The sequence below is a fragment of the Pungitius pungitius genome, chromosome 5 (genome assembly GCF_949316345.1).
Source record: "Pungitius pungitius chromosome 5, fPunPun2.1, whole genome shotgun sequence".
Taxonomy (NCBI): Eukaryota; Metazoa; Chordata; class Actinopteri; order Perciformes; family Gasterosteidae; genus Pungitius; species Pungitius pungitius.
In genome coordinates this window covers 2,113,029-2,139,201 of record NC_084904.1, presented here as the reverse complement: position 1 = coordinate 2,139,201, position 26,173 = coordinate 2,113,029, and the positions used below count along the sequence as shown (strand labels likewise).

General features: G+C 50.8%; 3 protein-coding genes across 4 annotated transcripts in view; 1 reads left to right on the top strand and 2 right to left on the bottom strand.

The window, feature by feature from the left end:
- LOC119225058 (zinc finger SWIM domain-containing protein 6-like) overlaps positions 1-6,015 on the bottom strand; it is a 21,510-nt gene extending 15,495 nt beyond the window's left edge. The window contains exon 1 of the mRNA XM_062562163.1: positions 5,583-6,015. Within this exon, the coding sequence (XP_062418147.1) occupies positions 5,583-6,015 (433 nt within the window). The remainder of the gene's footprint in view (positions 1-5,582) is intronic.
- Positions 6,016-10,924: 4,909 nt separating this feature from the next.
- On the top strand, positions 10,925-13,453 carry smim15 (small integral membrane protein 15). 2 transcript variants are annotated; one of them, XM_037481900.2, is made up of 2 exons: positions 10,925-11,042; positions 12,064-13,453. In XM_037481900.2, the coding sequence occupies exon 2, from the start codon at positions 12,095-12,097 to the stop codon at positions 12,317-12,319; it is 225 nt and encodes a 74-aa protein (XP_037337797.1). In that variant the 5' UTR covers positions 10,925-11,042; positions 12,064-12,094; the 3' UTR covers positions 12,320-13,453. The 2 variants fall into 2 exon arrangements, with proteins under 2 accessions (XP_037337797.1, XP_037337798.1); XM_037481901.2 differs by lacking the exon at positions 10,925-11,042 and adding an exon at positions 11,094-11,341.
- Positions 13,454-13,540: 87 nt separating this feature from the next.
- ndufaf2 (NADH:ubiquinone oxidoreductase complex assembly factor 2) lies at positions 13,541-26,168 on the bottom strand. Its single transcript, XM_037481899.2, has 4 exons — positions 25,946-26,168; positions 17,047-17,136; positions 16,053-16,093; positions 13,541-14,155 (listed from the first exon to the last, which is right to left on the bottom strand). The coding sequence occupies exons 1-4, from the start codon at positions 26,058-26,060 to the stop codon at positions 13,919-13,921; spliced, it is 483 nt and encodes a 160-aa protein (XP_037337796.2). The 5' UTR covers positions 26,061-26,168; the 3' UTR covers positions 13,541-13,918.
- Between the last annotated feature and the right edge of the window lie 5 nt (positions 26,169-26,173).

The following is a 26,173-nucleotide window of genomic DNA, read 5'->3' as shown; positions in this document are numbered from 1 at the left end:
GGAAAATAAAAGCCGACACGGCAGAAGGGCCTGTCCGACGGTACCTCTTGGGCCCCAGTCCCGGAAAATAGCGGGCGACCAGTTATGGCTGGGTGCAGGAGATGGAACACGACTGGCTGGAGGAGGTCATGGTCTGTGGCGGGCATCGTCTTTCTAGGGCCATATCTTGGGCTGTCGGTAGGTTACCGTTTGGAGCCGGGGCGTGTGTCAAAGGTCGGGGACCTTCTGGAAACTTCTGACATGGTGGGAACAGGACAGAGCAAAGCCAAAATACCAAGGGTCATCCTATTACTCAACAGGCACAGTACCACAACATCAGGGCTGGCTTTGTGGATTCAATCTGCAAAGGCAGACTGAAAACTGTCTGTCTGTAAGTAATCAAATGCTGAGCCTCATTAGTCGGGAGTACAGTGATAGAAATGATCACGTCAACACAGTTCACGTGCACGCACTCGCACCAAGAAACACTCCAGGGAGGGCTGGCGTATTTCTTGTAAGCCAGAGCAGGAATGTATCCTGTCTTTTTCTCCCATTCAGCCAACATAATGGGACAAAGGCCTGGGATCTGCTTCTCGGATGCACACAGTCAGTGAGAGCACTTTCCCCAAAGACTCAATGTCTCTTCACATGGATGCGGTTGCTGCCTCTCTCTCTCTCTCTCTCTCTCTCTCTCTCTCTCTCTCTCTCTCTCCTCCCTCTTGGACAGCCATTTGTTTACACTAGCTCTGGGCTCAGCCATGTTTCCATGACGATACGAGCCCAGGGATAGTCACGTGGCTGTGGGTGGACCTGAGGGCCCCCGGATACAGGATCACCGCTCCTTCAACGCTCTGCCCTCAGAGCGAAGGTCCACAAACGGCACCTGACCAACTGACTTTAAAAAGGCGCGCGGGGGGGGGGGGCCTCGCCAGGTTCCTTTAAAGAGAACCGCTCCTTAGCTTATCATTCAGAGCAACATTAAACGTTTACCTTGGAGAATGATTTACTAAAAGCCCTGTGTCCTGCTGTTCCGGTCCTGCCTCTTTACGACGCATCGGTCGCACACAGTTGTGCAGCACACGTGTTTCCGTCTCTGGCGACGGGCACGTGGGCTTAATCTCAACGGGGCATTTAAAAAAAAAAAAAGATAAAGGATTTCCACCTAACCGAGAAAACAGGGAACGGGGAAATAGAAAATTGGTTCCGCCCACATTAGAAGAAACAGATCACACACACACACACATACAAACAAAAACAACAATGCATCACACAACACAAAAATGCGGCCCGGCCTGATAAGCGTCTGGCAGGCAACATGCTCGTGCAAGATTTACGCTTCGCATCTCAAATTCTGCACCTTCCTGGACGAAATGCCTGAAATGTTGATCCTTGAGAGGCCGTTTGTAAAGCCTTGTGAATTCTTTGTAAAAGAAGAAAAAAAAAGAAAAAAAAAAAAAAAGAAAAGGTCCAGCGGGAAAGAAATGCATGCGCGTTCTTGCACAAACACGCTCGGTGTCACACCACCTTTGTAAGGGGGGGGGGGGGGGGCAGATTTCTACGTGGCATTTGGCCCAGCGCTTTTGTCGCCCAAACAATAACCCACGCGGGTGTGCAAATATTCTTTAACGTTTTATCAGCCCCCCCCTTTGTCTTCCAGGGTGTTGTCTCTGGCTGTGTGTTGTTGTGAATGATGTCTGATATTCGCCACTGGTCTCCCCCCCAATGCTAAGTTTTAGCAAAGCCCGCAGGAAATGCCATACGGCTCTTCAAGCATACTTTTTAAAAGCTAAACGCAAGGTGGAGGAGAGCCTCGCTTGGGATATTCAAAAGCAGGGAACCTCCATCACTGGAGGGTGAGAGTAGACGACGCAGAACCCTAATTAAGATTCACCCGATGGGGAACAAATTAACCCGAGTTATGCAGGAGCCCACGACGGACACATATAGTCATCTCTGAAATAGGTGGAGCAGAGGAGGATGACATTCACACTCCGACGGGCGTGACAGCCACGGACATTCGGTGATATTTTAAGCAGCGGTAGGGCAAAATAATATAGGCTATCTAGACCAACAACTTCGCCATGGAAAATACACCAAAATAGGCCACAGGGTATGCATATCTGCTTTCATTCTAGAAGAATAAAAAAAACAGCCCTTTCCCAACCTCATCGCTCAGATTTGGGGCAGTGTGCGTGATAAAAATGACATGTAGCTTCTTGTGAATAATTAGCCTAACAAGGGGAGCAGGATAAATAGGCATGTAGCATGTAGCTCACGCTAATGACATTGCAGAGAGCGACATATGCCAGGCATCAGTATGTCACTCCATAGGGACACAGGGCTTACGGTAAGAGGATAGTGAGACTGAGGTGGTGGTGGTGGTGGTGGTGGGGGTTATGGTTTATTTACCTCCTGGCACAAAGCCCCGAAGACAGATAGATGGGCGGTGGGAGTTAAAAATATGGGGACGAGGGCCCTGAGGCGGGGGGGGGGGGGGGGGAGGAGCGGCACAGGACATGTCGCACATGAATGAGAGAGGAGGGGATGAACTTGACCCAGACTGAAGGACTGAAACAGGAAGGAGGGTAATGAAGTGCAAACATGCTTTGTCATGCCATGTTAGAGCCATAGGATTACGGTTCTATAATTAGAGGATGGGGCACCTTAATACTAGCTTTCCTTTCAGCGTGATGAGCTGCCCAGTTTAAAATTGCACAAGGGGGCCCGGGGAACAGATGCTGTGATCAGAGCAGGCGGCTCAGGAACTTTTCCTCCGGGGGGGGGGGGGGGGGGGGGATGTGGGGGTAAATCTGATCGACAGGTTAAAGAAAAGGGGGCCCATTCTCCATGCCTGTACATGCTTACTTCATTACATCCATCTGCAGTTGTGAATGTATTGTTACACACACACACACACACAAAAACACACACATACAGGGGCTTTTCATGCAAGTTGAGGTCAGGTATGTGGTCCGCTAAATTCACCACGGATTCGACAGTAGAAAGAGCGCAAGGGGGGGGGGGGGGGGGGGGCTGGGCTGGCGCTGGGTTTTGTTATAACACCGCTACAACGGGAGGAGCAGCGGAGCGCTGGATAACACTTTGGTGTATGAATATTTATCGCAAGGGCTGCCATCAGAACAGATGAGCTCGCATGGGAGGCAGAACAAGCCATCCATCTCACTCCCTCCCATTCTCTGCGCTTCATTCTTTACTTTCAGACGTCCCCTTCTCTTGCAATCACCATTTCAATGCCTCTTTCCTCTTTTGCATTTTCCACCCACTTTTTCCCCTCCAGGCTTCCCCTCTTTTTCATGATATCAGCCGATCTATTGCTCTTCCCCTTACACGCCACCCCCCCCCCCCCCCCCCCCCCATCCGTTCCATGTGCAGCACTGATATATGGGAAGAGATAGGGAGGAGGGGGGGACGCGTGTGATTAATGTCTTTGAAAAAAAGATAAATAATCACAGGAGACTGGGGGGCTGGTAGTTGGCCTTAGGGGAGTAAATATGGAGAGTTTTATAGCTGCTCACTTGGGAGAAAGGGAGGTGGATGAGAGGAGAGGGGGGAGGAAAGGAATACAGCGACAGCAGATCCATTCAAGTATATTAGCTTTCCCCCCATACACAATAACCTCTGCATCTATTCCATTGCTCTACTGTCTTTCATCATCAACGCTGAATCCCAGCCCACTGACAGCAGCCAGAGACACACACACACACACACACACACACCGACAAGAAGCCACACAAAGCCAGCACACAAACACACCCCTCACAACCACCCTGCACTTTTTTTTTTCCCAGGCCAGACCCCACTGTATGTGTTTGATGGGCCAATACAGCCCCTCCCCTCCCTGTCTCCCCTCCATCCCATGATGCCCTGCTTTTAAGCCCTCATCCTCCAGTGGCTGCCTGTCCCCCAGAGTAGATTACATCTTTTATTTATCTTTTTTTTTTTCTTCGTTGGCCATATTTTCTTCAACCCCCCCCCCCACAAAAAGAAAAATGCTGGGGCGAAAATTGCAATCAGCATAACATGCCCTCCTCCTGCCGTCTGTGTACTCGCCTGTCATCCTCCTCTCTCTGCGAGCATGCAGGATGAGACTGACAGCCCGTGCAGACACACACACACACACACACATGCACGCACAGATGCATGCACAATCCCCCTCTGTGTTTATCAAACCCCCACGCATAATCCTCCCACCCCCTCCTCCCTCTCTCTATCTGTCTTTCATTTCACACACACAAAAACAAATACACGGCCACAGAAAATGACCCCATTCACCTCTTTGCAAACTAGTTGGGACTATTCTCCAAACCCACCGGACACATACACACGCCGCGGGACTCCGCACTTGACGCCGTGCTCTTTTCTACCCTATGCAGAGTGTTCATAGCTCCCCCCCCCCACACACACACACGAGAGCGAGCACATAAATGAGTCTAATGCTGGGGAATCTGGTAAACAGGCCAGAGAGAGGGAGGGAGAGCTGCCTGCCCGTCTGTCTGTCTGTCTGTCTGTCTTCCTGCTCCATGGCTACTATTGTGCACTGCACATTCTCTGAGCCCACAAGAGCTGAAGCCATCTCCACACGGATTCTTCGGAGGGGGATAGTAAGCCAAGAAGTGAGAGAGGGAGCAGGGAGAGAGAAGATAGGACGAGGGTAGGGAGGGAGGGAGGGAGGGAGGGAGGGAGGAGGAAGAGGATCATGCATAAAATCTTGTTTGCAGAATGCATTAAGATTCAGATGAACTGGGGAGGGTAATGGGATTAGAATCCTGAACCCTTTCCAAGGGTGGGGAGACGGATTGACAGCTGAGGCTATTGCACTGACGATTGCAGTGAAATAATGTGGCTCTGGCGAAGGGAGCCAGCCAGGCAGGGATGAAGGCAGGCAGGGGGGGGGGGGGGTAGGGTTGCTGAGCCTACAGCCCCTCTGTTTACCCCGAGCTTTACCGAAAGAAATATTGCAGCAGGCGGGGGGGGGGAGAAAATGTATTTTTGCCTTTATCTGCTGCATATAGCCTGGACTGAATATTGGGGAGGAGAAGAAAAAAAGAAACCCCGAAAAGGGCTTCAGTGGGTCTCACAAAAGGTGTTTGGCAAACAAAATAGAAGCACTGTGGCTTTAAATCACCGTCCCTCCCACCCCTTTTCTAAATATCGTCTATTTAGCCAGCGGTGAAAAGATATAGGGGGCTTTTGTCTGCGTACCCATCGGTGGGGGCACGGAAAGCTGGAAAGACGTAAAAAAAAAAAAAATAGGAACAAAGTGCTAAGCTTCCCATTGGGGTGGCTCTGGGGCCATTCAATGCGCCTCGGCTCGGTGGGCGAAAAAACGGGGAGAAGTGGGCTACTATTACGGGCTGGTCTGAAAATAGGCTATTCTCATACAGACTGGCGTGGAAATACCCTGCATTGTTTATAACGCACAAGGCTGCGAGGCCAACACGAGCCCTTCAGAAGTATGGCAGCGATCCACTGCGCGAGTTCAGATGTTTATGGCAGGCTGTGTGTGTGTGTGTGTGTGTGTGTGTGTGTGTGTTTTTTTCCTCTCTTCCCCCTGCGTTTTAGTAACGGCACAGTCCACTCACCGACTTGCAATACGTTGTCCACCCAGCCACCCTCCAGCAGAGTGACACCCCGTAGGAAAGGCAGCTGGGTCTCGTCATTATTGTCCCCGCTAGTTCCACTTTCCTCTCCTCCGGCGTTGAAAGAGGAGTACATACAGATCTCCTTCTCGCTCCTCGGGAAAGACCAGTATACGATCCTCCGCTGGACGGGTTCCGGGATCCTCTCGAACCGCTCCTCCACCCGCTGGAACGGCCACTTCTCCGCGACTCGGCGCGCCGCGATGTCGAGCAACGACTCCGGGTTGTGCGTTTTTCCGCTCCCCGACCCGCCCGGAGCGGACCCCGCGCCGCCACACAGGACTCCGCCAGCCCGCTGCCCCTGCCTGCACGCCGGGTTGTAGCCGGGCCTGCAGCAGAGCCGCTTGGCTGGGGGCTGCTGGACTCGCTCGGCCATGATCGCACCGCTTCCAACCTGAAGCGCAGTTCCTCTCCGATCATATAAACGGGATAAGGAAGAGAAAAAGGCAATCTCGCACCGATTGTTTGCCGTACATGGAGAGGCTGCCCTTATTTGGGGCTAGGGAGGCGGCGCTCGCGAGTTCCGTGAAGTCCTTTGTGTTGTCGGAGTGAGCGGGATGGGCGGGATCCTGGAGCGCGGCCAGCGCACGAGTGGCGCTATAAAAGGGAACTGGAGGCGGAATTCCCGAACGTCGGCAAATCCTTTGTGAAGCCGTTCGGGAGCGCGAGGGCGGGGCCCCGGCGGCCGACGGCCTTTGAAGTTCCCTTCTTATTTTTTGAAGGCGGGGACTTCGTCCAGGGGCGGTCTCGCAGTTTCCCACAGGGGGGGCAAAAGGGGGTGGGGGGGGCAAGAAAAAGCTGACTTTTTCTTCTTCCTCCGGGAGCCTGTGCCGCCGCCCGCGGGCTGTAAGCTTCTTCAAGAACAACGCGATGGTTTGTTTTTGAGGCTCAAGTCCAAAGGACTCTCAGCTGTCAAGAGACCGAGAGGGCGTGGGAGGAGGGGACATAACGAGACGGAGCTGACCGTGCTTGTCCTCTGTAGGCACCAATCGGTCATTTTTTTGGTCAGCTGTCTGGCATAGGTTGACTCTGCAGCGGCCTATGGACAATTAATCACACACACACACACACACACAGGCTGAGAAACAAGCACACACACTGATCATCTTAACTTTAAAGGAGCACTCCGCTGATCTTTACTCATACATGTGCTTTACACAAGATAAGTATGAATGCAAAAGAAGCCTGGTGATGTCATCATGGATTATCTTGGATCAACATTTTAAAAAGGCATCCGCTTTATACTAACTAACAGTGGTGGAGTCTATCAACAGAAGAAGAAAAAAAAGATTCAAAGGAAGTTGGAAAATTCTGTCTGGCTAGACATGTGGATTTTCTTGGAAGCATTGTGACACACACTACTGGGAGCTGGTTTACTATTGTGGTGCAGTCATTTTATGGTCCTACTTCCTGTCTGTTGTTAATGCTGGTTGAATAGCTGCGTCATGAAAAGGGACCACTTCTGTAGGAGAAAAATAGTCATTGGGTTTTGGGTGCGGCTGCTTTGCCCACCCCCTGGTCTCTCCCTGCCTAGTGAGACATCTAACAGAAGCTAATGATTATAAGCATATAACCAAAAACCACCAGATTGGGGATGTGTTTGGGGTTTTTCTATAAAAACTTGGCCAAAACTATGCTGGCAAAATCCAGAAAGTGTGTTTGCAATGTGTTTGTCCTCCGCATGTGTTCGCAGCTGCCCCTCTCCTTCCACTGTGAGTAGGACTAAAAGGCTGGCCTTTGAACTGCTCTGAAAGTGATCCATGCTGTATGGACAGAGCAGATGTGGCCTAACCTGATTTGGTTTCAATACTCCCCACAGGAAGTTCACAAAGCCAGCAGGTTCGTTTTTGTTATGTTAGCCATCTTTCCCCGAGGGCCAATGGAGTCTTTAGGTTTTTTTCTACGTTTGACAGATCTATTTCTTTTTCCTTTGCTCTATTCTTCAGACAGAGCCGTCTGGTCACACATGACACATGATGAGTTACAAGAGCTAGCCTACATGTCATATGATGTCCAGTCTCACAGCCAACCACATTCTGTTTTGTATGGTTAATCTACTGTATATCCACCATTTCCCAATGATCACGTCCGGCAGTCATTGTTTAGCATGATGTTCAATATGTAAAAACGCACACAGATAGGGAACCCTGGAAGACAAAAGAGCTTTATTTTTAGAGAGAATCTGGGGATTTCAACCAACAACCTTACGGTCACAAGTGCGCTGTCACGGTTTGGGTCTGCTCTGTCTTATTTTGTGGTTTTCATGTCTCTGGTGTTCCTGGGTAACTTCACTTCCTGCCTTGTCCTGTCTTCCCTTGTGATTGTCTGCCGTGCTTGATCGTTTCCACCTGTGTTCAATCACCTGCACCTCCCTTGTGTATTTAAGCCCTGTGAGTTCCTTGTCTGGTGTGGCGTCATTACATGTCAGCGTTCATGTGTCAAGTAAGTCAAGTCAAGTCTGTTTTGTGTTTTCAAGTCTAGGTCCCTGTTTTTGTCTGTTTTGTTTTCTCCTCCTTCCTCCCTTTTTTGGTTGGAGCGATTTTGATTTTGAGTTTTTGACAATTAAAGTCTTTTATTTTTCAACTCTGCGTTTGAGTCCTCCCTCCTTGCCCTCGGACCCTGCGTCGTGACAGAATGACGCCACCACCTAAGGACTCAGCAGGGGTTGACCCAAGAAACCCGTTTTTGGGAACTCGCCTGGCGTTTGGGGACCCACACGGCACGCAGCTGGCTGCCCGGCGCAACGCCAACCCCGGCTCGAAAGAAGGCTCCAGGCAGCGCCCCGGTCACCGCCCTCGCCGCTCTCCAGACCCAAGTTGGGCCTCGCCGATGGAGGCCAGCGTCCAGCCCCCAGTCCTCAGCGCACGCTGGAAACAGGTGCTGGAGCTGGCCGCCCGCCTCCAGGCCAGGTACGACCCCCACGCCCTGGACCTCCGCATTCGGCGGCAGCGACGGCGCCAACCACGCCCGTCTCCGCCCGAACCGGCTCCAAGACCCACGCCCCCAGCTCCAAGACCCACGCCCCCAGCTCCAAGACCCACGCCCCCAGCTCCAAGACCCACGCCCCCAGCTCCAAGACCCTCGCCTCCTCCCGTTCCGGCCCCCAGAGCCTCGCCTCCTCCCGTTCCGGCCCCCAGAGCCTCGCCTCCTCCCGTTCCGGCCCCCAGAGCCTCGCCTCCTCCCGTTCCGGCCCCCAGAGCCTCGCCTCCTCCCGTTCCGGCCCCCAGAGCCTCGCCTCCTCCCGTTCCGGCCCCCAGACTCCAGTCTCCGCCCGTTCCGGCCCCCAGACTCCAGTCTCCGCCCGTTCCGGCCCCCAGACTCCAGTCTCCGCCCGTTCCGGCCCCCAGACTCCAGTCTCCGCCCGTTCCGGCCCCCAGACTCCAGTCTCCGCCCGTTCCGGCCCCCAGACTCCAGTCTCCGCCCGTTCCGGCCCCCAGACTCCAGTCTCCGCCCGTTCCGGCCCCCAGACTCCAGTCTCCGCCCGTTCCGGCCCCCAGACTCCAGTCTCCGCCCGTTCCGGCCCCAAGACTCCAGTCTCCAGCCCCGTCCCCACGGCCCCCGACCATGACCCCTCCAGGCCCGTCCCCACGGCCCCCGACCATGACCCCTCCAGGCCCGTCCCCACGGCCCCCGACCATGACCCCTCCAGCCCCGTCCCCACGGCCCCCGACCATGACCCCTCCAGGCCCGTCCCCACGGCCCCCGACCATGACCCCTCCAGCCCCGTCCCCAAGGCCCCCGACCATGACCCCTCCCTCCCCGTCCCCAAGGCCCCCGACCATGACCCCTCCCTCCCACCCTCTTGGGACCGCCTGGAAGTCGGTCCTTGAAGGGGGGGTGGGGTCAGGGGTTGGGTCGGCGCCCCCGGCCACGCCGACGCCGGAGCCGCACAGCTCGGCGCCCCACGCCACGACGACGCCGGAGCCGCACAGCTCTGCGCCCCACGCCACGACGACGCCGGAGCCGCACAGCTCTGCGCCCCACGCCACGAGGACGCCGGAGCCGCACAGCTCTGCGCCCCACGCCACGACGACGCCGGAGCCGCACAGCTCTGCTCCCCACGCCACGACGAGGCCGGAGCCGCACAGCTCTGCTCCCCACGCCACGACGAGGCCGGAGCCGCACAGCTCGGCGCCCCACGCCACGACGACGCCGGAGTCGCACAGCTCGGCGCCCCCCGAGACCCTGAGGCCCGGCCGCCGACCCGGCAGACCCCCCGAGACCCTGAGGCCCGGCCGCCGACCCGGCAGACCCCCAGAGACCCTGAGGCCCGGCCGCCGACCCGGCAGACCCCCCGAGACCCTGAGGCCCGGCCGCCGACCCGGCAGACCCCCAGAGCACCCCACGCCCGGCCGCCGCCCCGGCAGGCCGCCGGACCATAGCTGTCGGGTCCCCACCCTCCCGCCCCTTGTCTGATTTTCATGGTTCTGCCCCCCTTTAGGACCGTCTGGAATTCGGTCCTTGAGGGGGGGGTTCTGTCACGGTTTGGGTCTGCTCTGTCTTATTTTGTGGTTTTCATGTCTCTGGTGTTCCTGGGTAACTTCACTTCCTGCCTTGTCCTGTCTTCCCTTGTGATTGTCTGCCGTGCTTGATCGTTTCCACCTGTGTTCAATCACCTGCACCTCCCTTGTGTATTTAAGCCCTGTGAGTTCCTTGTCTGGTGTGGCGTCATTACATGTCAGCGTTCATGTGTCAAGTAAGTCAAGTCAAGTCTGTTTTGTGTTTTCAAGTCTAGGTCCCTGTTTTTGTCTGTTTTGTTTTCTCCTCCTTCCTCCCTTTTTTGGTTGGAGCGATTTTGATTTTGAGTTTTTGACAATTAAAGTCTTTTATTTTTCAACTCTGCGTTTGAGTCCTCCCTCCTTGCCCTCGGACCCTGCGTCGTGACATGCGCTTTGAAAACGGATCAGAATCCAACACATTCATTCCTCACAGTCACAAATGACTTCTTTTTACTTATTTGCATTTTAAATAAAAATAAATAAAACATCTCAAATGCTTTGATTTCAGGACAGTCCGTTTTTTGCATATATTTTTCCATGTATTCATGTTCCTAAAATAGTTTCAGAATAAAAGAACAACATCGTCAAAACAACTGTGTTATAACCACATGCTTCTTCCATTTATTTACCCTCTGTGTTCTATTACACAGTAACGGTACCCAATCTATATGAAATAGTGTGCAATAGTATAGGCCAAGCACCGCATTAAATAGTACTTTATTTCTGTATAGTGTATTTCGAGTGAAATCCGTCGGCTAAACCCTAAAGGACTACATTTCCCATTTTTCAAGATCACGCGTCATATCCAATCACGTGCGGCATCACGTCAGCAAAGGTTACGCTTCCCGAAACAGGGAGGAGCGGGTAATTATTCGCGTTGATGCAAAAACATCTCTACACATTGGTATGTTATTTTTGTATTTACTTTTTGTGCACCACCGCTTGAATGTGAAATGCATAAACCCGTTTGTTTCGTCGCGTTGCTATGTATCGTTGTTGCGCCAGTGCTCTCGCGCTCCTCTTGGTTAGGCCGTATGCTAGATGGGCGGAGGGTTAGCTAACTTAGCTGAGCTGACGTTAGTAACGTTACAAAATGTAAACTTATCCTCAGCGTTTAATGCATTTCAATCTTGTCCTACTGGTAACGCTATTCCATCTCAATGTGTCAAATTAGCCCGTTTGCACGAGGCTGTTTGCAGAAAAGTAAGTTGTTTGTAACGTTTTTTCAGAATGTAGCGTAGCTAACTGACTAGCTTCGACTCGGGTTGATGCTAGCTAGTCATTAGCGATTTACCGTTAGCTACCGGTAAGTCGGAGCGCTCGACAAGTAGCAATAATATACAACCATCGCTTTATACAATCCTGGTGATGAATTGATTTGTCATGAAAGTGATGCCGGTCACTGACTTTGTGGTGAAAACGTGTCTTAAGTGGTAATGCACGTTGACCTTAGTGATATTAATTGGGAATTAACGCTAGCTAACGTTAAAGCTAGCGTCAGCTAACATTGTTTTAAACAAACCGGGCTAACGTTAGCTGCTATGTCTTAGCGACTACAATCACATGACATGTTCGCACATTACCACGCTTATTTCACAACAGATCTTACTAACGTTATTTTCCTACTTACTTTGTACTCTCAATGACCATGCAGCCCATTCAGATGAGTATCAACTGAGCCATTTAAACAAATATCTACTCTAGACAGGAAATCTAGTATATGATCTCTTACTCCTCTAAATTTCCCAGGATAAAAATGTAGTGATGGCTGATCAGTGATGGAGAACCTTTTATATAGCTTTGTTTTTGCATAACTAGAAGCTCAAAAACAATTACCCTTTTGGTCATTGTTGTACATGTTAATTTGTTCTACATATCACCCTGCTGTGGTTATTTACCACCTCTCTCCTGGTACCCTGTCACAGGTTTGATCAGGCCTCATTGTTGCTGACCAGGATGATTGACGTTCGGGCGTGGGCAGAGTATGTCGTGGAATGGGCGGCCAAAGACCCCTACGGCTTCCTCACCACTGTCATACTGGCTCTCACACCGCTCTTCATTGCCAGTGCACTGCTGTCCTGGAAACTGGCCAAGATGATTGAGGCACGGGACCGGGAGCAGAAGAAAAAGCAGAAGCGTCAGGAAAACATAGCCAAGGCCAAGAGGACCAAGAAAGACTAAATCCTGTGGGTAGAATGAGGGCGTAAAAGAGGAGCCGCCACCATGCTCACAGTCCTCCTTATGCCAATAAAGACACGGTGCCCTCCGCACTGGGCCACTACGCCTCACATCCAGGGTAGGAGTCTGGCCCCGTAGGCCCAACAGTGCTGAGACAGACGGTACTGCCCGAAGGAGGCTCGTCCTGGTGGGACTTTGGTCAGCAAGAGCACAGTGGTCATCTGTATGTTATTGTACAGAAATCCACTGATAATATTGTGCAGCTGTTGCAACCCCTTGCATTCCATTGTTAGCCTCCATATTCTGCTGAATTGAAGATGTAATGAGCATACTGGAAGTTTCCCCCAAAATATCCCAAATACACCTTTTTAATAAAGTTTTCATGGTTGATAAGAATCTATTTTTCCTCTGTAGATTTAACAAAAAAAAATTCTTAAATTCCTTGGAATTGAAAGGATTTGTCCCGTTATGTTTAATTGTTTTGAACAGAGTGAATTTGGGCTTTTATGTACTCGTGGTCTATAAAGAAACCATGTCTTTCTGAAAAAAAAACTCTTCAAAGAATTATAAATGTGGAAAAGCCAGTTGTCTTTAAAAGCAAATTTCTTACAGTGGTAACTTTATTAACTATAAGCTAAAAAGGAGAGACCCAGGATTGTTTAGGCCAGATTTTGATATCAAATTGTTTATAAACTGTATGCTCCAAATTTAGATGCATTGGCGAATTGGTTCGTTTCTAGATTTGTTTTATTAAAAACAAATAACATTACTTCTCCTTGGGCTCAGTCAGAAGATTGAGACAATCATATTGAGTTGGGAGACCATGTTTTCATCTCCACTATACAGGTTTATGCTGCTGGCGGTTTCAGGTTATTTTTCACCCCGGCTGAACTTTCTCCATTAACTCTGGCTAACGTGGTCTCAAGTGAAATAACATCTTACTCGGGATCAATATACTGAAATAACACCTTCCAATCTTTTGATTTACAAGCAGTGAACATTAGCACAGTATTTAATGTAAGCCGGGTTTCATGGCACCATCTTCATGGACTCAGCTGATGTAAAGGTTCAATTTATCGTGACAGTGATCTTATCTACATGCCCACAGGATTAAACATGTGCTTCCCCCCCCCCCCCCCCCCCATGTTCCTCAACAAGTAATGCTTTACACAACATCTTTAGTAAAATGCTTGAGGTCTGTCATTACAGGTTTCTGGCAAGGAGTAAATAGCTATTTATGTTATTTATTGGAAAATTTACAATATCCATTAAACCATACAGTAGTTTGCAAAATCCGTCAACACTGCAAGTACGACCAACTAAGTACAAAGTTGTAGTCACCCACCGTCAGCTTCGAGATGAGCATGTGTGTATATACAGAGCAGGACTATAAAAATGGAATTGTGTATCTTGTGACACAGGCAAATTAAACCGCTTTGTAATAAATACTTCCACTGTGAAATGGTAAAGCACAAACCAAATTAGGCAATTTCAGAACTCAGTTGTCTACTAAAAGTATTTCACACGGGCAATATTTAATTGCAGGGTTTTTTTCTATTGGATTGTGTCACATGTGACAGTGGCCTCAGTGGATGTGTCAGTCTATTTCTTGGGCAGCCAGGAGCCGGGCTGGAAGGTGTTTGCGGTGCTGGTGGGGTCTTCGCTGATCTCCTGCTTGCCAAAGCTGGCGGCGGATGCGTGGCCCTTCGCCACAGTCGTCGCAGGAGCCGCCACCAGACCTTCCTCATGCTCCTTAGCCTGCAGGGTCAGATCTTTCTCATCCATTTCCTTGGCCCTCAGTTTGATGTCCTTCCTGTACAACTCATTCTTCAGCAGCTCCTGTTAAAAACACACAGGCGGGCGTACTGTACATGCGTATCCAAGGCTTCTGCAGTGGGCAACCAAATTAAATTTAATACATCATAGAATACAATTTGATTATTTCTTCTTTTTTTTTTCTTTCATGGCCACGCCTGTCAAAGGGATGATGGAAAACCAGTAAGGATGATGTGGCCTAGAATTATTTATTAAGTTTAAGGAAGCTATTGACATTCATGGAATAATTTTGTCAGTACTTCCCAGCTACATAACAATCATTCCTCGTAAGAGAATCGCTTTACGTGACCTGGATCCCGATGCACAGCATTGATTAACAGACTAAAATGCATTGATTCACGTTTTTTGCTAAAATCGACGCTTGCGCATTATTAATCATCCATTTATGTCCTACCCACTTGTGTTTGCTACAGGTTCGATGCCGCTGACTGAGACTCCTCCTCCTGAAGTCCACTCTCACAACTAAACCAGTTGTACTTTACAGATAAAGCCTCCCAACATCCGATTGCTACCAGATGCTAAAAATGAATACAGTCTACTGTCGAAAAAATAGGTTCTATCTAGACCCTAGTAAACAGACTTTCTAATGACCTGTATTTGTCATTGATGAATCTATATATATATATATATATATATATATATATATATATGGTGTTGGAAATCTGGGGGTGGCCGTTTCTTGAAGATTTTGAGACCCTAACCCAAGAACCCTCATCGGACCCTCCGGACTGTCCTGCGACTGAAAAGGCACAAAAGGTTACGAGACAGAAAAGCCTCCGGTACCATGAACAAATGTGTCTGTCGAGTGTGAAGTATTTACTAGAGAGTACCTCTGTCCAAAAAGCTAGCGCTTGGAACGGTAAACCAACGCGACAGCAGGCCTTTTGCAATAAAGGACGCAGCCAGCCATTCCGGCCCATGGAAAGAATTCCGAGCCCGAACATGCCGTAGTTCACCAGTGGAATAGTTACCCACTTGAGCCGCAGCTAGTGTCCAGTGATGTGAGCCTCTCCCTGGCACGAGAAGGCCAAAAAAAAAAAAAAAAAAAGCAAAAGGAGGACTGGGCATAATGCTGTTGTGTTCTGGCAGAACTAAAGGACTGGAAAAGAGAGGGGAGCGCCGCAGCCAAAAAGGCCCGCTTTGGGGAGGGAGGCAAACATACTGAGCTGCTTTTCCAGCCTGTTAATGACAGGATTTAATCCAATCAATTTATGTCGGCTTGGACCGGGAAGAGAGGGAGCGTGACAAGGGGCAGGGTAATGTGCCGGGAGTGAAGCCTTGGCCACATCAACACCGTCCAGCTGTCGGTGGCAGCCATTGGGCAGACGCAAGGCAGAAAATTGGAAGAGAATGTTCTGGCAACAGAGGCAGGGGGATGGCATGGGCCACTGGCAGCGAGAGAAGACCGACAGATAGAAGAAGGAGTGCTGGAGGGTACTGGCCTTCCGAGGGATTTCCTATAGACCCACATTTCGCTGGGCCAAATCAGTTCCAGCATTCTCGCATTTAAAGAGCAATAAACCCAGTAAGAGGGGGGGAGGGGGGGGGGCAAAAAATAATAATAACGTTCCGATCTTGGAGACTGCCAGAAGTAAAAAAAACACACAAAATGGCTTTTTTTGCTGGAAAAAAAGAGAAAGTAAACTAGGACATGGTGTTGGTGAGCCCCCCCCCCCCCTTGCTCAGAGGCTGCCTTCGCTCTCCGCCGCGCCATCGACGCACCTCAGCTGCTGTTTATTTTAACACCTGTCCCCAAAGTTACCAGATTCAGTTTGAAACAGAGAGATAAAAACAAATTCAAAGCCGTTCCGTCGCTCCTTTCCCTCCCCCCTGGTAACCAGCCGCCTCCCCCCCAGAGTCCAACCATCAGCGCAGCGGGGAGGCTGAAGGGGAGACGTACCTTGGCGGAGGGGGGCTCCTTCCGTCTGCCTCGGATCCAAGCTGGAGGAGAAGGAGGAGGAGAAGAAGAAAAGGAAAAAAAGGAGAATAAAAAGGAGTGAGAACGCCCACGCAAACATACGCTGCACAAACAAAACCTGCAGTCACATGTGAAGGCTGCAGCTGCAGCATCACTGGAGTTCGGGGGCACCAGAGGAACGCGGCGCAAAGCCAAGCTGGTTGGGGGGGGGGGGGGGGGGGGGGGGGAAGGGTTTTGTTTTCATTTTACTTAGCGAACCTAAAAGGAGGGGGTGGGGTGGGAGAGGACATGCAGAGTGGATGAACTCAACGCACCAGTGCTGCTTTAGTGGAGGCAGGGGGGGGGGGGGGGGGGGGGGGGCCTCTGGTCTCCGGATTTTGAAAGTACACACTCAAAGTCATTCTCCATCAGGAGCTTTGTCCTTCTCTCTCCTCCTGAGCAGAACTACGTCGCTCTGCTTTTTCCTTTTCTTTAAGGAGCTCTATTTTGGCGGAGCTGGCTGCACAGCAGCGCAGGTTAAAGGGAGCCAGCGAGAGAGAGAGAGGCTCTCCAACTCTTCCTCCAGCTAGCGCAGGGGGGATTCTGGGCCTCTTTTTTATCCCTTTCTTATTTGCATCCTGATGAAAATGCATGAGGGACGGGGCAAAGCAGGATGAGGGGTTTAAGGTGGATGAAGCCAGTCTGAGACAGAGGGAACAGTTTGTATCCAGTTGTAAGAAAATTTGAAACGCTGTTTTATGACACGGTTGTAGAACTCCAACAGAAGGCATCTTTGATAAACTCATGAATACGCTTTTCCCTAACCCCCATTTCACGGTATAAAACTTACACCCACCCCCCCCCCCCCAAAAAAAGAAATCAATGGATTAGACTAGGCCCCAATAGAGGCATCCAGGAATTTGTTATTGCGTGTATTTGTGCAGCACTGTGATAGTGATAGGAAGCATGTGACAGTGATGCCGTGGTCCAGACTTACCGTCCCACTCCATCGGTATGCTGCCCTCTATATACTCATATTCTGTAGGATTGGCTGCCTCGACCATCCGCTTGGCACGGATGTGCCTGCCTGAAAAAAAAAGAAAAAAAAAAGTAAATGAAACTAGAAAAAAAAAAGAGATGCACAACAGCGATGCACACGAAACGCAAAAAAAACACACAAAGAGGCACAGCCCCGATGCTCACAGTCTCCTGCTCGCACACAGACACGCGACACGCAGACACACAAACACACAGAGGGATGACGGCACTGTGACAGGCCGTGGATGATTACCTCGCGGCCCTCGGGCCCTTCTCCTCAGATCTCGCTGAGTGGCTCCAAATCTGGGCTAAGCCTTTATGCAAATCAGCCTCCCTCTTTAACCCAACCAACCACAGCCCCCCTCACTCACGGGCCCCCGCCAATGGCGGCGCTCCGGCTAACAATGCCCTCCAAAATCAACATCAAGCCGAGCCGGAGACAAAAGAGGTCAGATATCACAGGGAACAGGAGAGGCGCGAGGCGCGTGGAATATTAAGTGCTCCTCTCCCTATCTGTATACAGCACGACGCTCGCTTGCAGCGAGGCCGCCGCCAATTATTTTTGGTCGAAATCTGCTGATTAGGCAAGTTTGGCTGGCACACAATGACATGAAGACGTCTGGTAGTAGGGACGCAGTGTGTGTGTGTGTATGTGTGTGCGTGTTTGGGGGGGGGTAAGAGACGGAATAAGGGGGCCAGTCTGGTCTTGTCTTTGTGCAGTGCTTTATGGAAGTGTTTCCACAGTTTCCCTTCGCAGGCAGCCGGACGGCCCCCATCCCTCTAAGAAATGATGAGGCAAGGAGTGAGGGGTTCGAAGGAGAGAGAGAGAGAGAGATGATGCATGGCAAACATGGCTAGGGGAAGAGAAATGAACGGGCAAGGGGCATGGGGGGGGGGGGGGGAAACAACACGCTCCAAAACACAGACAATCTGTCAGGATTCCATCACCGCTTCTCCGCAGCTGACTGGACACGGACAAATGGCGGCGAGCACCTCCGCGCGCACGGCAGACTGATGGCCTTAATGTTTACTTCAGCCATGACAGATAGCCGCGGATGGATGAGCGATGGCGCTCAGGAGTGTGCGCGCGGGAGGCCCGCGTTTGCTTATGCTCTCATAAAAAGGAAAAAGTTTATTCGTTCCCCCGTAAACATATAAACTGTTTTTGTGTATTTTTATTTTTTCTCTTCTTCCCCACACATGTGCTGCTCTGCAGTTGCGCTTTGTGTGCACGCGCGACTCTGCTCCATACGGTCTTCAGCCTATATCGTAATCAGGTCAGCTAATTAGGCTATTGCTTGGGTCTGTGTTGCCTCCCACTAGATTGTCACCATAGGGCTTCACAGGCTGCAGCTCTGCAGCTTTACTTCTCAGGTCTGACAAAAGAAGAAAAAAAATGCATCCGCAAGCGCGTCCGATGATCCTCACATTTGTTTACATGTATTCCTTGAAAAGGCCTTCTGTGACACGGTCCCTCCCCCCCCATGAAAGCAGAACAAAAAATAACTGAGAGCAAAACGTTCTACGTTTAACAGGTACGCAAATTAGAAAAACAGATCCCATCCGTGTTTGCGTCGGCGTGGGTGGCGACAGACGGAATTGGTGCAATTATGATACAGTCCCCCACCAGCAATGTGCGTGAATGTGGCTAATGCCTAACTAATACACATAAAGACCCCCCCCCCCCCCTCCCCCTCTCTGCCACAGTCCAACATGGCTCCACTTGTCTTGTTGCTTCTGCAGCATGACTAAACCCCTTCCAACCACGGCTTTTATCCTTGGATTTGAATAACAACTACAGTATGTACATATATTTATGAAACACGGTTGATCCTCCCACCACATACACGTAGGCCTGTCGGTCTGATGGGGGGGGCGGGGGGGGGGGGGGGTGTAATCTCTGGGCTGGGACGACTGCAGAACAACACATGAGGCTACGTGATGTTCTGCTCTACACATGCACACACGTTCCAAGCGCACTTCTTCCCAATGGCATCGCCTCGCATGAGCTGATGGAACAATTAGTAAACAAATGTTGATTCAGGAAAGACATAAACGACCCGACGTGTGGATGATAGGGTTATTGGAGAAAGCCTAGTCCTGACCTAACGTAGCATAACACAATGGGCCTGGCACGTTATTTGCGTGGGGAATGCTGAGCTCAGGGGGCTGCCTGCAACAGCAACAATTACCGCCATGACTAATTCATCTTTTATTAATTAATTAGTCTTTTTTTTTTTGTTGGCCTTAGTAAGTCATGTCTAAAATACCTTGTTGTGTTTGATCAACAGTCAAAAATAATAACATAAATGTATATAAAATGAAGGAAAAAAAAACAAGTTTTGTATTAAAAGTACATGTTACGCTATTTATATTTTATGATCATTAAATGTAACAAGACAAAGTCACATGTATACAGCTGAATGTTTGCGTTCCATCTAAACATTTAGAAATAGCAAAAACAAAAAAAATCACTTCATTAACAATATTTAACAATTTGTACTGTTAGGGTCAACAGATGATCAAGTCTATGAGTAACTGAATTATATAATCCTTAATGTTAGCTTTGTATAGTATGTACTTTAAGGTCTGTCAGGCAGTCAGCAAATTGGGTGTAAGCCATCTTTCTGCTTCACAGTTCAGGCCTCAGAGAGTCAGAGAGAGTGAGAGAGTGAGAGAGAGAGAGAGAGAGAGACAGATGTGAAAGGTGTTTGGGGCGCTCGATCTCAGCGGGCCCCCTTGTCACAGGTCTGCCTTCTCATCACTCACTAGGGGAAACCTACTTACCAGTCACACACACACACACACACACACACACACACACAGATTAACCTGAGGGACGGGAGCGAGGACGCTGCCTCTTACCGTGAAGGACAAACGCAGCGCTGCGTTGGGGAGGGGGAGGGGCCAGCGGCAGAGGGAATGAAATCCCACCGCATGAATATTCATGAGCCATCTCACCTGTCTGAGCTCGACTCATCCGTGAGCCCGGCTGTGGAACCGGAGGGGGGGGTGAGAGGATCGGCGAGGGAAAGGGAGGAGACGACGGGTGAGGGGGGGGGGGGGGGGGGGGGTTGCCTTGGCAGCCGGCCCGGGAGCCAATCAAAACAGCAGGTACGCCAATCCTTCCCGTTGGTTAGAATGAGACGTGATGCGAGGCGAGGGGTTGCTCTTTGAACCCTGAACACACAAGCCGCTAAACCCCATCACCTGCTTCAACACACGCACACACACACACACACACACACACACACCGACATCACACGTCAGCTCCCGGGTGAGTGCTGCTGGGGGCGACTTGGGAGGTTTTTCACCTCCACATTGTCATTCTGAAGCGCCCTGTGCCGTCTCTCTCGCCGTGTTCTCCTGCACGCCTGGCGTTGGGTGCGGAAGCAGATGTCAGGGGAGCGCGTTCTGATCTGCAGCATCCGGGGGACGGGAACAAAACAGAATGAGCTCACTACGTGGGACTCCAACGGGCAGTCCAGGTTTGTTCCTCTCCAGCTGAGCGCTGTAAATGGGAGAGGAGAGGGGAGGGGAGGGGGGGGGGGGGGGGGGGGGGGGTAATGGCCAGCTTTATGAAGACGGAGCGATCCGATGAGCATCGGTGACGCAAGGGCGACCAGGTACCAATACCCTCTCCAGCTCTCGCTCGCTCACTTTCTTCTTCCCGTGTCAAAACATGGAGGGAATGTGTGAGGCCTGTAACCATGGTTACCCATTAGCCCCTGGACCTAGTGACGCGGGATGATGCTGAGAGGGGAAAAGGTTTGCATCGGTTCTGGTGAAAGGAGGAGATAAACTAGGCCTCCTGCTGCCCAGTTCTTTTTCCGCCCTCATTCCGCTTGTTCACGGCAAAACGGAATAATTCATATGAAAAGCAATGACACGCCGAAAAGAATGCCCTTGATTTCCCCCGTGTGTTACTTTTAACTAAACGCAGGCGTACTTGAGGGTGGTAGGGGGGCACTTTAACCCCTTCCTCTTCAGACCACCCATCCTCTTGGAAGTCCCTTCCCTCCTGCCCAACGGGTTATAGAAAGAGGGCCATGGCGAGCCAGGAGCCAGGAAGTCAAGTGTCCTTTGTGAAGCTGTGGAGCGTTGTGGACCCCCCCCCCCCCCCTCCTCCTCTCCTCTCCTCTCCCCCTCCTCTGAGGCTTCATACGTGTGATGTCCATACACCGAGCTGTCCACCCCTTTCCATTCGCCTCCATCGCTCTCATCCAGCCAACCCCCTTCCTTTTCCTTCCATTGCACCTTCAGTGCAACCCCCACCCCCCCCCCCACCCACATTCTTCCTCCATTAACCTACCTCCACCTTCCCTCTCTTCCCCCTTTACCCGCCTGCCCGTCCCACCCACTCATTTCGCCCTCTTTCTGCCAGACACCCTCCTTTCGCTCTCTATATTCTTCCCCCCCCACTCTATAATTTCACCCCGTATGTCAGCATCCCCCCCTTGTTCTTTGTCAGTCACTTTCTACACCCCACCCTCCTGTGAATCTCCCCCGGCCTTATCTCTCCTCCTCCTCCTCCTAGCCTTATTTCTCCCTGCCTGTCTGCTTTATTAAAATATTCGGAATTGAATGAGCAGCGGCAGGCTCCGGGAGATGTCTGCTTTGGGTCGGTCCGTCCTTCAGGTCTTCCTGGATGAGTTTCTGACGGACAAGAAGGTGCCCCGAGGTGTCAAAAAAAAAAAAAACATCTCGCTGGCCATCTGACCAGAGAGAGCGAGAGGGGGGAGAGCGAGAGAGGGGAGGAACGCACGGGTGAATCACGTCCACAACAAATGAAGAAAAGGCATAATCTCGATTGTTGTCTTCTTTCTGTTGCTGTCATCAACAGCATCAGATCGAGTGCATTCAAATAAGAGTGAGACCGGACACACACACACACACACCTAGTGTAGCTTTGCAGCGTTTCAATAGACCTGTAAAGGTGCCTGCACTACCGATGTTGGAGCCGTGCCCGTTTGTGCTCCTCTTACCAAAAAGGAATAAATGTGCCGGTTTCTCATTTTTCACCATCTATCTTTTTCAAATGCCTTTTTAATGAAGTAGTTAAGCCACTCCACCACAGGCACATACAAACACGCACTTGGCAAACAAGTACAAGCAGGCAAGAGGAGCTAAAACCCACTAGGTTTCCCCCGTAACGATTTAACAACCTTCATTTAAACCCCCGCGCACTGCAAAGCGGCTGATCAATTAACGTGATTTACTGCGGCGGCTCCGGACGTAGCCGCTCCATGGCGAGCACCGACTGGGTGTCCTACGGTGGCAAAGACCTTCCTTCATCACACCCTGGGGATGACTTGTGGCAGGATGAACAGCCATTTGGACCCCCCCCCCCCCATCTCTCTCCGCTGTGACTCTTTCCATGGAAATATGCAGCTTGAATCAACGCTCTGGTGACACACAGCCATCTGTTGTTGTGTTAAGTGTGTTTGGGCATGAAGTGGAGAGAAGACACACAATCACAGACTTTTTTTTTTTTCTTCTCCGTCTTCCTTTAACAAAAAAAACAAAACAAGAAAAAGAACTAAATACAAAGCGGATACAAGTGCACGTGCACACACACACACACACACACACACACACACACACAGCTCAGATGTACACACTAATACAACAACACACCGCCCCCCCCCCCTCCTCCTCCTCCCCCTCCAATCCCCAGAGTCACCCATCCTGAAATAGCAGAACTGAGGCCTTTTCAGTTTTTCACTTCATAGAACAGAGCTGCGGAATCAAATAAATAATAGACAAAGAGCGCGGGATAGTGATAGGACGACAAGTCAATGCATCTTTTCTCTGCGCCAGCGTGGAGCCCCGTCCGAATCCCCCTCCATTCTCCTCACACAGCGCAGAGAGGACCAATAGATTAAAACTGCATGGCACACACACCGCTAAAATGAATAGCACTAAAAATACATCCTTTTCACCGGGACGTGAAAGGAAACTGCCTTTCCCCTGTCCAGTATTGAGCAGCCATTGATTCCAAGACAAAGGCTACAGCTCCTCAAAAGGAGGTAAGAAAAATAGCAATCATACGGGCAATTATTTTCAAATGTGCCTGCGGCGGCCGATAATGTCAGCGCGCCTCTCTTCCCCCCCCCCCCCCAAAAAAAAAAAAAGGGGAGGGAAGGCGGGCGGCCGAGGCCGAGGGGGGCCCGCCCGCCCGCCCGCCGCTGAAGACGAATGGGGCCCCGTCCCCCAGAACGCCTCGCTTTCATCCGGGCGGCGTGACGCGGCGCCCCACGCGGTGCGAGGCAGAGCCGGGGGGGGGGGGGGGGCTCAACGGAGTCCAACTCGCCATGGCAAAAGGCCTCCTAAGAAAAGGACCAGTGGCCGGTGGCTTCTCTCTTGTTGCTCCGCCCGTAGACAACAAGCCGCTGGAGGCGTGGTTCCCTCCGTCGGGGCAGAGGCGCATGGCGGGCCTCTTTGGCTGGAGCTTTTCTAAAAGACGGTGACAGACATTGTGCCTCTGGTGGGAGGCGTGTGCTTCAGCATCTGAGGAGAGGGAGGGGGGGCGGCGATAGAAAGCGCTCTGCTGGGTAGCGGAGCTGAACTATTTCAACGTTGTGAATAGAAATCTTCACTGGACTGGCTTCACAAGGAGGGGTCGACCTATAGGGGGTAACGTGGGGAGTTGTTGTTGAGATGGGACGAGTGGCGGCTGGCTTTTATCCTTCTAAATTTTCCTCTCTCACACACACACAGCTTGCCACACAAGGAATTGCTTACGCCCCAGTTTTCTAAAGTAAAGAGAGAGGTAAGAAACGGGAGCAGCAAAGCATGGATAAAGGTGGGGAGGGATTGACTGAACACTGGGGATGGACAAATGAATGGAAGTTGAGAGGGGGGTGGGGGGGGGGTGGAGGAGGAGAGAGACTCCTTGCCTTCTTCAACCACTACTCATGTGCTGCAGTGGAAAGCCCTGCGGTCCATGCCTTAAGGCCCCGAGCCCACGCATGGCCTTATCAGTTTAAGATCAAAAAGAGCCCCGCTTTAGCGAGACATATGGACTGAATAATGCATCCGCTTTACTTCCACAAGGCTGGACCGGGTGAGTGGCGGGGAAAAGAAAAAGAGGACAACGTGTGTGTGTGTCCATTTGTTTGATATTAACGCATACGAGTGTTTATGTGTATGTGCCGGTCTGGCGTTTATGAGTGGGTATGTTTGGAAACCTTTTTTTCCTTCTTCTTCTTCTTCTTCTCTACAGGCCAACTAGCGTCTCCACAGTGCCAGTCATGGGGATGGGGCGGTGAAGGCGGCAGCCCGTAGCGGGCTTGAATACGGACTACTGTGATGTCTCATTTGAATAGTCTGACAGCCAGGGCTGGAGGAGCAGCCTTGTAATGAATTATAAATATGAGGTGGGCGCAGGTTTCCACGCCAAACTGCTGAGAAAAGGTGAAGCACAAAGTCAAGTTAGATTTTTTTCTTCTTTTTTTTTTTTTAAACTGGGCTTGCAACCTGCCCGAGGCGGATCACTCTCGAGCAAAACAAGAAAAAAGGAAAAACACAGTTTAGAAAAGTACCGGTGAGTGTTTGCCGCGTAAGCTCTGATATCTATTCAGACCGTGCTAGTCCAAGGAGGGCTTCATCCAAGTTGTGTAACATGGCACCAAGAGAGGGAGACAAATACCAATAATGTGTAGGTGGGATACAGTTATTCCCAGATTACTGTGGTGTTGTGTTTGTGAGCTGAATCATTCTGGTAAATATCACAAAAAGCAATAAAACAAAAAGCGACCTGGTCCAGTGAGCATCGTGTCTGGTACCAGAAAAAGCCTGTGCTATCTGAACTGTGACATGAGGCTTATTTGTCTGTGGTAGGGCCCCAGTTGAAAGTGGGATTAGCCTGGTTTCTGCTAATGAGTTAAACTAAAGAAGAACAGCCCGTAGCTTCACATCTCGTGCATCACTTTGTTTGTGTGTGTGTGTGTGTGTGTGTGTGTGTGTGTGGTGTACCAGTAATTCATCAGCATCTTCTTCTTCTTCTCGTACACACTTAAAATTAAGACCGAGGCGAGTGACTATAATGGCCGACACGTCTCCATCGTCCCATCTTGGACGCGAGACACTGTGTGAGAAGAGACAGGACAACTGGACGCACAAGGACGCACAGTAAGCCCGGGATATCGAGTTCACAGCGCCGTGGAGTGCGTCCTTGGCCCCCCCCCTCTCGCAGGCAAAGGCGGTGTGAAGGACGCCACGGATTAGCCCGATGACACAGTTCGACTGCTTGGCCTGAGCACGATGTACTGCCGGGGTCCCACTGGGGACATGTGACCTCCTTCCAAAACCCTCACCGCAGACAAGTGATCATTTCACCTGCGGCGACGGCGGCAGAGCACTCTGTCCTCTTTTTGTGATGCAGTGACAGCGGAGCAAACGTGATCTCATCACCCAAAAGTGAGTGAAACTGCAGTGAGCTGCCTTTCAGTGCAGGCGAACACAATCAAAACACTACTAGAGGGAATGTTGCAGTTGAGGCGGTGGCGCCATCTAGTGGTGAGCCTTTCGTACAACAGGATAAAGGTAAAGTCAGATCCACAGCAACACGTTCTCAGGAAGAGAGTGCAGCCAAATGCGCAATGGAAAACACACATGGAATATTCGTATTTTATAATCAGAGTACGGCATGCGTAGCAAGTAATATCGAACATTGTGGTTTAAAATAGGAAAAGTTTGTCCTGGTGCACACAACCAGGGTACGGAAAAAGGGATTAAGTAACGTTACATTTTCTAACGCTGCTTCTTTAAAACATTTCGAATTCTCCACATGCGTCGATATCACAATTAAATGAAGCCACGGCTGGCTAATCTTGACACAACTAAGTTTAATTTACCTGTCCATGTCTTCTGTTCTGGGACTATGTAATATTGATTTCCCAAAGCATCGGTCCCAACGTGCTCGCGTACTATTCCAAACGCACGCCGCAGAACTCCAGAAATCCTGCTCATCTTCACAGGATTAACCCGAAAGTTATTCGGAGTGTATTTCGTGTGCCCTGGTAGCTGTGTGCCCTCTCACCGGGTTGTTTATGCAAGATTCCATGGTTCGGGTGGAGAATTAA